Source organism: Suricata suricatta, chromosome 7 (assembly GCF_006229205.1).
Source record: "Suricata suricatta isolate VVHF042 chromosome 7, meerkat_22Aug2017_6uvM2_HiC, whole genome shotgun sequence".
Lineage (NCBI taxonomy): Eukaryota > Metazoa > Chordata > Mammalia > Carnivora > Herpestidae > Suricata > Suricata suricatta.
The window spans coordinates 43,904,931-43,917,640 of NC_043706.1; the positions used below are offsets into that span (position 1 = coordinate 43,904,931).

At 34.1% G+C, this 12,710-nt stretch overlaps 1 protein-coding gene across 1 annotated transcript in view; it reads left to right on the top strand.

Annotated features, from left to right (window-relative positions):
• CD2AP (CD2 associated protein) overlaps window positions 1-12,710 on the top strand; it is a 140,456-nt gene that overhangs the window by 110,681 nt on the left and 17,065 nt on the right. The window contains exons 12-13 of the mRNA XM_029944200.1: window positions 7,059-7,218; window positions 7,639-7,781. Of these exons, the coding sequence (XP_029800060.1) occupies window positions 7,059-7,218; window positions 7,639-7,781 (303 nt within the window). The remainder of the gene's footprint in view (window positions 1-7,058; window positions 7,219-7,638; window positions 7,782-12,710) is intronic.

A 12,710-nucleotide genomic window follows, 5' to 3' on the forward strand; every position in this document is an offset into this window, starting at 1 on the left:
CAGAAAAGTGAGTCTGGCATTTGAGCCCATTTTTCCTTTTGAGGCATTTGCCATTTCTTGAAAGTGCTAGCCAAGACTATGAAAAGAACTTTCAATGTATTTTTGGATTTGAGAAGATAAAAATTGGAGTTCAGCGCCCAAAGAAAAGGAGATACTTTAGTAGACTCTTGAACTTTGAATTGGGTTCCAAAAAGACTTTAATAGGAAGTGTGAAATGGAAGTAGAATTAGCTCTCAAAAGCACCAAACTAAGGAATGATTGTCTCAGTCTGATTGGAAGAGAAGGTGCTCTGGGATTTTACTGCGGCTTAGCCTCACCGCCTGAAGCAAAGTAAACCTTCATTCTCTAGAAAAGAATACATCATCTAGTTTTCAATTATTTTTGTATGTTTTCACATAAATATTTTATGTCTCTTACTCATAGAGAACTAACCAGACATACTTGGAGATACGACACATGACCAGAAACAGAAAATAAACCTGGTCCACAGATGTTCTAGGTATTTGAAATATCAGACAGACAAAAGCTATAAAGTATCTATGCCTAATACATGTTCAGAATAATAAAAGATGTGATTGATAATTTCAGCATACCTAAAAACCATATCAGTGTAAAAGTAAGTATAAGTAAATGTAAGTCTAAATGAATTGGTGTAAATATAAAATATACAGTTGCCCCCTTGAACAATGCAGGGGCTGGGGTACAAGTTTTGACTTACCTAAAACTTAACCAATAGCATATTGTTCACCGGAAATTTTAGTGATAATATAAACAGTCAATTAACACATATTTTGTATGTTGTATATATTATGTGCTGTATTCTTACAGTAAAGTAAGCTAGGGAAAAAATGTTAAAATGATAAAGGAAGAGGAAATATATTTATAGTGCTGTGCTGTATTTTAAAAAATCTGTATATAGGTAGGCCTGCACAGTTCAAACATGTTGTTCAAGGTCAACTATATATGATATATATGGGTGGATATATGTTAATATATGTGTATGTATATTTTCAAGAGAAAATTTCTGAATTGAAGCTTATATTGGGAAAAAAGATGGAAAATATAGAAAGGATCTTAAGAGATATATAGAATAGAATGAAAAAGTTTAATGTACATATAATTGAAGATCCAGATGGGGAGGAGAGACAGGACTAGAAACCTTATTTGAAGGTATAATGGTTTCCAGTTTTCCAAAAAAATGACAAAGCAAAAAGATACAGTATCAAGAAATCCTATGGAGCCCAGTCTGGTTATATACAAAGAAAACTATTCCATATACTCATTGTTAGTCATGCTGCTATAAGCAAAAAATAATATTGAAAGCAGCCAGAGAGTAAGACACATTTAGCTTTTAGAGTAACAAAAATAAGAGTGACTGTTGTTTCTCATGGGAAAAAAACTGAAGCTGAAAGACCATGGAATGCTGTCACTGAAGTGTTAAAGGAAATAACTGCTAACCTAGAATTATATTGCCAATGAAAATATCTTCGGGGAAAAAAAATGAAGTAAGGCGTTTTTAGGCCAGTCAAATCTGAGAGAATTTATCACTGGCATGCTAGTACTTTAGGCAGTTTTAAAGGATGTTATTCCGCAGAATGGAAATGATTCCAAATATCAGCTTGGAGATACAGAAATCAAGAGCAGCAGAAAAGCTTAAATAGGGATGTTTGGGTAGGTCAGTTGGTTAAGCTTCCAACTCTTCATTTCCAGCTCAGGTGGCGATCTCTTGGTTCATGAGTTTCGGGCTCCGTGTCAAGCTGTGAGCTAGCAGCACAGAGCCTGCTTGGGATTCTCTCTGCCCCCTCCCACTTGAACACATGTGCATTCTCTCACTCTCTCTTTCAAAATAAATATACTTTAAAAGGTGCTTTAATAGGTAAACCTAAATATTGACTGTATAAAATGTTAATAATGCCTTCTGGGCTTTTATAGAAATAAAAATGCAATGACAGCAGGGGTATAAATGGAGTTAAAGTGTTAGAGCAATAGAAAAATTTATATATGACTCAAGGATTTGTGTTATAATCTCTAGGCAGTTACAAAAAATAGAATAATTATAAAAAGATCATGGGAGAATATAGAGTAACAAAAATATAAAAAAGTAAGGAGAAGAAATGAAATAAACCAAGCAAGAAAAAATAAGCACTAAGTAATTACACAAAATATAACTAAACATTCTAATTAAAAGAAAAATTGTTAGACTAAAAAAAAAAAAATAAAAGAAATCCAACCATAATGCTGCTAACAAGAGCATTATAAGGTCTCATTCAGAGACCTATCTTAATGATAAGAATTCATGAATCATTAAATTAGAGGAGTGAACAAAAATATGCCAGACAAATGCCAATCAAAAGAAAGCTGGTCTTATATTAATAGCTGACAAATTAGTCAGGATGACAGAAAGCATTTAGAAGGACTTTTAATTAAGTCCATGTGTTTTATAAGCAAAGTTGCCACTGCAGTAGAGAAAAGATGAGTGATACTGATATTCATATAAGAAATAAATCTTAACCGCTACGTCTTATTGTACATAAATTTGAATCCAGAAATAGATGGATAAGTACTTGCCTTATGACCAAAGTTGCAACTGTGGAGAAGTGGTAAAGGGCATTTGTCAATAAGTGAAACGTCTACCTTAAAACCACCTTATACCTTACCTTGTGACTTAGACCTACCTTACAGTATGCATTAAAAAATTTATGTGGATGGCGATGCCACACATTTTCTGCATGGTGCTATATGCTGGTATTTCTGTGCTCTTGGAATAGAAAACTGATTTTTAACGGGATGTGTAAACACACACACACACACACACACACACACACACACACACACACCCCCGCATCCCACCACCTTTCTTATCCATTGTCTTTTGATGGACTCTTAGTTGGCTTCTATATCTTGACTATTGTAAATAACGCTCTTATAAACATAGGGATGCATATTATTTTTTAGAATTAGCATTTTTGTTTTCTTCAGGTAAAAACCTAGTAGGGAAGGGGTGCCTATGTGGCTCAGTCGGTTAAGCCTCCGACTTCGGCTCAGGTCAGATCTCACATTTGTGGGTTCGGGTCCCGCATCGGGCTCTGCTGACAGCTAGCTCAGAGACTGGAGCCTGCTTCCGGTTCTGTGTCTCCTTCTCTCTCTGCCCCTCCCCTCTCATGCTCTGTCTTCTCTGTATCAAAAGTAAATAAAAACATTAAAAAATTATTAAAAAAAACTTAGTAGGGGAATTATTAGATCATATTGTATTTCTGTTTTTAATTTTTTGAGAATTTTATCTAACTCAAGCAGGAGGGAACTGAGCCTCATCTGAATTAACAAATGGATTAATTTACTGCATACAGTGTTAGTAATACATTTTTATATTCTGTAATACATAAGATGGGGCATATTTCATTTATTTTGGTGCATTTTTTTAGCTGCCATATATTTTAGCTGTTTTCGGTAAAACAATACTCGTATGATAATTCTTTTCTCTATCATAAATTATCATAACATCTGTATCGTACGTGTTTCTTCCATTGGGCATTTGAAGAAATAACATGACTTTTTTCTTAAATTTCTTCTTGTTTTTGGTGAATTTCTACCTAAGCTAAAATTCTACTATGCACAATTGGATATCCACGTACAAATGAATGAAATAGAACCCCTACGTCATACCATACACAAGATTTGACTGAAAATAGATCATTCACCTAAACTAAGAGGTATAAAACTAAAACTCCTAGAAGAATACATAGGGCTAGATCTTGATGGCCTTGGGTTTAACAGTGGATTATTAGATATGACACCAAAAGCTCAGACAACAAAATAAAAAAAGTTAATGGTATATATATATATATATATATATATATGTACATATATATATATGGTGTATATATATATACACACACACGCAATAGAGTATAACTCGGCACTCAAAAAGAATGAAATCTTGCCATTTGCAACTATGTGGATGGAACTAGCAGGGATTTGGCAAAGCAAAATTAATCAGAGAAAGACAAATATCAGGTGACTTCATTCATATTAGGCATTTAAGATACAAAACATGAACATATGGGAAGGGAAGCAGAAATAATATAAAAACATAAGAGACTCTTAAATATAGAGAACAGAGGGTTGCTGGAGGGATTGTGGGAGGGGGAATGGGCTAAATGGGCAAGGAGCATTAACGAAGACACTTGTTCTGATGAGCACTGGGATATACATAGGGGAGGAATCACTGGAATCTACTCCTGAAATCATTGTTGCATTATATGCTAACTTGGATGTAAATTTGAAAATCAATTAGTTAATTAAAAAAGAAAAAGTTGTAATTCATTAAAATTAAGGTCTTTTGTGCACTGAGGGACATGATGAAGAAAGTGAAAAGATAGGCCACTGAATAGGAGGAAATATTTCCACAAATCCTTTATTTGGTTTAGGAATATATAATGGGTTTGGTATTATGATATATAAAGAGTTACTGCAACTCAGCAACGAAAAGCCTAATTGGCAAAGTACTGAAACAGACATTTTTCTAAAGGAGATACACAAATGGCTAGTAAATACTTGACAAGATATTCAACATCGTTAATTATTAGGGAAATGCAAACCAAAATGAGAGTGAGCTACTGCTTCACACTCACTAGGATTGCTGTACTGATAATAAAAACGAAAATAACAAGTGTTAACAAGGACATGGAGAAATTGGACCCCTCATACACTCCTGATGTGATGAAAATCTTTCAGCTGCTGTGAAAAAAAGTTTGGTAGTTCCTCAAAAAGTTAAACATGGAATTGCTACATGATCCAGCCACTGCTCCTAGGGATATGCCCAAAAGAATGGATTACAGATACTCAAATATTTGCATGCAAATGTTCATAATGACATTGTTCATAATTGCCAGGAGGTGGAAAAACCAGACATCCTTCAAAAGATGAATGGGTTGTGCTGTATATACATATAGTGGATATACTCAGTCACAAAAAAGAATGAAATGTTACCTTGAGAATGAGCCTTGAAAACATTATGCTAATGGGAAATGAGCCAGACACAGAAGGTCACACACTGTGAGTCCATGTAAACGAAATGCCCAGAACACATAAATCTGCAGAGACAGAAGGGGGCTGGTGGTTGCCAGGGGATGCGTAGAGGCGCAAATGAGGAGAAACTGAATAATGGAACCAGACTTCTCTTTTGGGGTGACGAGTTTTGGACTTGATAAAGATGGTTGTTACATAACATTGTGAATGTACTAGCTAACTGGCACTGAATTTTTCACTTTAAAATGGTTAATTTTATGTTATATGAATTTCACCTCAATAAAAGTAAATAAATCCTAGTACATTGCCATCATATATGATAAATCAACATACTATAGTTGATTTAGTCATGTCTATACCAGGAATGATGAATCTCAATTTTATCACCTTTGATTTCCATGAATATTAAATGTATTATTTTATTTTAGGGTAGACTACACAGTTGAATTGATTTCAAGCTGTTATTTATGTATCTGTTAGAAGATGTATGTTTAGTTAATTAGTGAAGTTTTATTTGACCTTCAGTATTTTTCCTAATAACTTTATATAAAACATTTTAATATTTTCTAGAAATTTGTTTGGTTTACTGTTAGTAACTGATACAAATGGCTATATTGATTTATAGTTAGTATTGAGTGGTATGATTCTGATGTAATTATATGATGCATTGTTTATTTTAAGGCCATATAAAAATGGATTTTTATACCAAATGATGACCATGGTTTTAAAAGACTATGCTGTATTTCAAGTAGTCCAAGGAAACTATACATAAATAATAAAACTGAAACAACGGTAATTTGTATTTTCATCATTATTAAATTAAATCTCTTAATTTGAATGAGAGGGTTTACCTGTGGCTTGCAGTATTTGTTTATGATTCATAATCACCAGTTTCCTATTGATATGAAATCTCATTAATTTCTTTGTGGTCATGTGACAGACATTCTTTACAAAGATGAAGTAAATGTTGAAAATTACTCAGTATTGCACTTAAGAATTTCTTATTTTGGGTATATGTGTTAGACACATTTTTGCTGAATGCTGTGGATCATAAATATCTAGTATGTGTGCACCTGTGTCAGTTAAAAAAAAAATCTCTTTTGCCCATGTCCCCACTCACTCGCCCTCTGGCAACCACCAGTTTGTTCTCTGTATTGAAGAGTCACATGTGTCAATTTTAATACTTGTTCTTAGTACCTGAAAGATCAGGAATCAAGGATCTCATTATATGTAGTAATGCCTTTTTGGTGATAAAGTTGTTTTCATTAACATGGCATAAAACTGTTCCCTGTGTTGTTTATTTCCAGCATATATTCTTATCTACTTCATAGGATTATTAATGGTGTTAATAAACTGGAAAAAATGAATTGTGTTAATAGTACAATTGTGAGGATTTTAAGTACAAGCCTATGATTTTCTCCAATGTGACTAATCAGGCTAGCCTGTTTTTCTTAACATTCTTTGTCATTGTGATTATTTTTAAGTGAGTGTGTTAAATGTCACTAGTTTCCTATGCTTCAGTTTCAGAAACTTGGTCTGGATTTAAGTATAGATAATATTGTTTTCTGTTGATAGTAGAATCATGTGATTGTACTCAGTAGTATATCACCCCAAGAAAAAGGATGCTGGGAAGACAGTTAGAACCAGGCATTATTTGTTGTTAGAAGCTTACTAGTGGTCCCCTTTCTCACCAAACTAAAATTAAAAAAAAAATTTTTTTGAGAATTCAAGTGGGAGAGGGGTAAAGGGAAAGGGAGGGAGAGAATCCTAAACTGGCTCCATCCCACCACTGTGAGATCATGACCTGAGCTGAAGTCAAGAGTTGGACGCTCAACTGACTGAGCCACCGAAGTGCCCACAAATAAGCTTTGTTAGGTATTTAGTCTTATTACATTAATAACTTTGTGTACAGATGCACAAATAATCTCTTTCTGTTTCACATGTTTCCAGGCTGACATTAGATTTAGGAAATAGAAAAACCTAAATAATTTTGCTTGTTAATAACTTATTAAATATTTTTAAATAATCAGATGAAAAATCCGTCCTGGAGCAGAAATCTAAGCCAGCTGCTCCGCAGGTCCCACCCAAGAAGCCCACTCCACCCACCAAAGCCAATAACTTACTGAGATCGGGAACAGTGTACCCAAAGCGACCTGAAAAACCAGTTCCTCCACCACCTCCCGTAGCCAAGTAAGCTTTACCTAATTTTAGGTCACACCTGATTATTTCTACTAATTTGCTTTATCTCAAGTTTATTGATTATCTGCTTTTCTAAATCTCAAAGTCATTTTTAAAGTATTTGTTTTTCAGATTTTTTTCGATAGACTGTAATGATTCTCTTAAATGTTAACTTTATATTCATACTAGGTGAATACACAGATGAGGCTGTTTTTACATTTCTGATTTTGTTGTAATTAGTTTTAATGTGGAGGTTTATGTTTATGGAAATAATATTGTAGAACAAAGAGAAAAATTACTATTATGCTATAATAGTATAATATGCCATAATAATATGCTATAATATCTTTAGTGTCATTAATTCATTAATTAAAAAATGGTTATGATTCACATGCGAGTGATTTCTACATATGTTTGATTTTCTCATTTCAGGATTAATGGGGAAGTTTCTACCATTTCATCAAAATTTGAAACTGAGCCAGTATCAAAACCAAAGCTAGATTCTGAACAGTTACCACTTAGACCCAAATCAGTAGACCTAGATTCATTTACAGTTAGGAGCGCCAAAGAAACAGGTAAGTTAACATGTAGAAAGGTGGTGCATTTAAAAAAAAGTTGCCAATACAGTGTTTAGAAACTATTTAAGAAATTTCTGCATGCATTTTATGTCTGGATAGATACAGTGGAAATTAATTTAAATTTTGTTTAAAATCTATGAAGCTGGAATAGAAAAATAAAATGAAAAGGTAAATGGGCAAAAATACTTGATTCACATAAGGAATAAGAAATGGATTAAAAGATAATCCGTTTATCATTCTGTCCACTCATGATGGAATATCTGTACTGTCTAACGCAGGCAGATATGCATACATTTTCATTTGAAAAGTTTAAGAATAAAGAGATAACATTGATTTTTAATGCCAACACTAGATTATATTGAAGATTATATTTACTTCTTCACTTTATCTCAAGATACTTCTGTTTCCAGTTTAGGAAAATATGCTGTGTGTGTGTGTGTGTGTGTGTGTGTGTGTGTGTGTGCGCGCGCGTGCGTGAGGGAGAGAGAGAGAGAGAGAGTGCGAGCGCATGACAGGCTTTACTTCTTTAGTTAAATGATGTTACTTAAATTTTAGGACAGATTTTTCAACCCATCAATCATTTTTGTCTCCTTAGTTGTAAAATGGAAAACTTGGAACAGAGAAGTTTTGAAAAGGTCTTAGTATTAAAATATTGCACAGTCACTACTTTGTAGTAATGGTTATTGGTTAGTATTTTGTATTTGTTTTCAGTTATTTTACATTTTCAAAGCACTTTCTCATCAATGTTCTTATTTATCTTTAAAGTTACTCCGAAAGGCACATGCTGTTTTGTGTCTAAAGTAATCAATCTGTGGACACATCACATGTCCAAGATCATGTAAATCAGAAGAGAACTCTTTAAATTCCCTAAAATGCTCATGATATTCTTTTAAACATTTTAATGTCTTAACATAGTTTCCAGCCTTCATGTTAACATTTCATAAATACATTCATACTTAAAGGTCAATTACGCTTAGATTGTTTTTGTCACTATATTGTAAAATATGCTACTTACTACCTTTTGAAAATTATAGGTGGTTTTATTATTTTTCCATATTGTCATTTGCCAATGGAAAAGCTCTGACCTATGCATAGCCTCCTGGAGTTTTTTAATTTGAATGTTTTATAAATATCCTTTCATCCTATATTTGGCTCCTCTCTGCTCTGACTGAAGGCTATAGTCATTAATAATTACTGGAAAGTGAGATGTTGATTATACTTTAGAGACATTCACTCAAATATATTTAGTGTGTTTTATCTGGTAAAAATTGTTGTTTATTGTTAATGAAATAAAAACAAAAAAAATCCTCCTTATAAAAGGTTTTTAAAAAATAGCCTTCATTTTTTATTGACGTCAGTAGTAAGAAATATACCTCTGTCAGTTTCTGCTGTTTTCTCTTTGATTTAAAATATAGCCAGAAATATGTTTTCAAAAATAATAGTTGAGCAAAAAAGATTAAGTGCACACTTTTAAGTTAAATTTGTAAATAAAAGAATCCATTTGTATTGTTTTTGGATATTCTACAGTTTTCTGCAATCTTTATCACAGAACCCTTATGTTTTGATGAGTCTCTTCAGGAGCTGAAAGAGTAATATTTAGAGCCTGTATTTTCTGTGTTTTTCTGTTGCTTTATAGCATTCTTGACCATTTGCTTTATTTAGTTGTCTCAAGGTTGTGGAAATTACTTAAAAATTAAGTAAATTAAGATAAATTTTCATCTTTTAAGAAACTTTTATATATATAATCACCAGCAAGCTGCTTCCTTTGCTACATTTTTAGTAGAAATAACACATATAATAATGTCAAGCTATTGGTGGTTGTAAAGTTCAATTTTTTTTTATATTTTACTGTTTTTGGTCCCAATTTTTTCTTTTATCCATAGCCATTATTTACTCTTCATTAAAAAACAAAGCGGCTGTGTGAAATAGGGTTTGCTAATTCCTAATTTTTTGTTTCTTCAAATGAAAAAGGAAGTAGCTGAGACATATGTAAGGACAGAAGACTAACAGCTGACTTCCAAACTGTTGTACTTTATTCCTCCCACTATCAGGCTGCCTTTGGTGTACTACCCTTAACACCCAGTTAAGTTCAGAAAACACACAGGCATACCACAGAGATATTGAAAGTTCCATTCCAGACCAGGCAGTAAAGCGAATATTGCATGTAGTAAAGCGAACTAGATGAGAGTTTTGGTTTCCCAGTGCATATAACAAAAGTTACGTTTACACTCTACTATAGTCTATTTAGTGTACAATAGCAATATGACTGAAAAAAATGTGTATACTTTTAACTAAAAAATGCTAACCATCATCTGAGCTTTGAGCAAGTTATAATCTTTTCGCTGGTGGAGGGTCCAGCCTTGATGTTTATGTCTGCTGACTGATCAGCGTAGTGGCTGATGGAGGTTGAGGTGGCTGTGGCAGTTTCTCTAATAAGACAGCAGTTAACTTCGCCACAGCAATCGACTTTCCCTTTCATGAACAGTTTCTTTGTAGCATTCTAGTTCTTTTGCCATTTCTACCACATCTATAGTTACTTCCTCCTCTGAAATCTTGAACCCCTTAAAGTAATAATCCATGGGAGTTGGAATCAACATCTTCCAAACTCCTGTTAATGCTGGTATTTTGACTTCCCCCATGGCTCCTGAATGTTCTTACTGGAATCTAGAATCATGAATCCTTCCCAGAGGGTTTTTAATTTATTTTGTCCAAAGCCATCAGAGGAATCACTCTCTGTGGCAGCTATAGTCTTATGAAGTCTATTCCTTAGATAATAAGACTTGAAAGTCGGAAGGAATTCAGAATTAGTCCTTGATCCTTGGGCTACAGAATGCATGTTATATTAGCAGGTCTGAAATAAACATTAATCTCATTGTACATCTCCATCAGAGCTCTTGGGGAAGTAACAAGGTACATTGTCAATGAGCAGTAATACTTTGAAAAGAATCTCTTTCTTCTGAGCATTCGATCTCAACAGTGGGATTAAAATATTCAGCAAACCATGTTGTAAACAAATGTGCAGTTGTTCTTTTGTTTCATTTATAGAGCACAGATTTAGCATAATTTTTTTTTTTTAGTGTATTTATTTTGAGAGAGAGCCCACATGTATAGGGAAGGGCAGAGAGAGAGAGAGAGAGAGAGAGAGAGAGAGAGAAAGAGAATCCCTAGCAGACTCTGTTCTGTCAGTGCAGAGCCCATCATGGGGCTCAGTCCCATGAACTGCATGATTTTGACCTGCAGTGAAATCAAAGAGTTGGGCACCTATCTGTCTGAGCCACCTAGCTGCCCAAGGAATTTCAGAATGGTAAATGTGCATGGACTTTTAACTTAAAGTCACCAGCTTCATTAGCCCCTAACAGGAGAGCCAGCTTGTCCTTTAAAACTTTGAGCCCAGGCATTGATTTCTCCTCTCTAGCTATGAAAGTCCCAGATAGCATCTTCTTCCAATATAATGCTGTTTCATCTACATGGAAAATGTGTTGTTTAGTGAAGCCACCTTCATAAATAAGCCAGATCTTCTATACAATTTGCTGCCGCTTCTACCTCAGCACTTGCTGCTTTGCCTTGCACTCATGTGTGATGGAGATGGCTTCTTTCCGTAAACCTCACGAACCAACCTCTGTTGCTTCAGGCTTTTTCCCCTGCTACTTCCTCACCTCTCTCAACTTTCACAGAATTGAAGAGTTAGGGCCTTGCTCTAGATTAGGCTTTGGCTTAAAGGAATGTTGTGGCAAATTTGCTCTTCTGTCCAGATCACTGAAACTTTCTCCCTATCAGCAGTAAGTCCCTTTACTTCTTATCATCTGTTTATTCATTAGAGTAACTCTTAATTTCCTTGATGAACATTTCCTTTGCACTTTGGCTAGCTGACACAGTTGAGCTAGCTTTTGGCCTATCTCGTCTTTCTGCATGCTTTCGTCACTAAGCTTAAACATGCGTAGCTTTTGACTGAAGGTGAGATATGTGTGACTGTTCATTTTACTCCAACACTTAGAGGCCATTGTAGGGTTATTAATTGTTCCATTTCAGTGTTGTGTGTCTCAGGAGATAGGGAAGCTCAAAGAGAGGGAGAGAGACGGGAAACACCTTCTCCATGGAGCAGTCAGAACACACACACCACTTACAGATTAAGTTCAGCGTTGTATGTATCCATAGGTATTACAGTTATAAGAGTAATGTCAAAGATCACTGATCACAGATCACCATAACAAATAGAATAACAATGAGAAAGTTTGAAATACTGTGATAATTACCAAACTGTGACCTGGAGACTGATGAAATGCTGGAAAAATGGCGCTGATATAATTGCTCAATGCAGCGTTGCCATCAACCTTCAATTTGTAAAAAATGTAGTGTCTGCACAGTGCGATAAAATGAGATATGCCTGGAAATTTTGGAAATTTTGTTTATATTATATAGAAAATATTTACTGAGCAAGAGTTATACCCAGGTATCATTTTAGACACAAGTACTTTTCTAAGACAAAAGGCCTAGCTGCTGATAGTATATAGCTCATGTTTCAACTTCAACTCAGGCTGTTCCTCATTGCCTTTTTGTATTGGAATATTATGGTTTTAGTATTTGTAGTATAAAAGGGTTTCAGATCTTTTTTCGAGATATTGACACTTTAAAAAATACTGTTCTGCATCAGATAACATCCAGTTTGGCATTAGGTTTAGGCATATTTTAACTTATATTTTTGGCTTAGTTTGGGTTTCAAATCTTTAAAACAGTATATGAAACTTGCCCTTTAACATGTTTCAGAAAGTTTAAAACATACATGAAAATCTTCTTTGAATCTCATTATTAAATAAAATAATTTCAGGCAATGATATAGTAGCAGGTACACTGAATTTGCTATTAAAAATGTGGGTTTTAGATTATTCACTCATTGACCATTGTCTTGTTTCTTAATCTCTTTTCTCG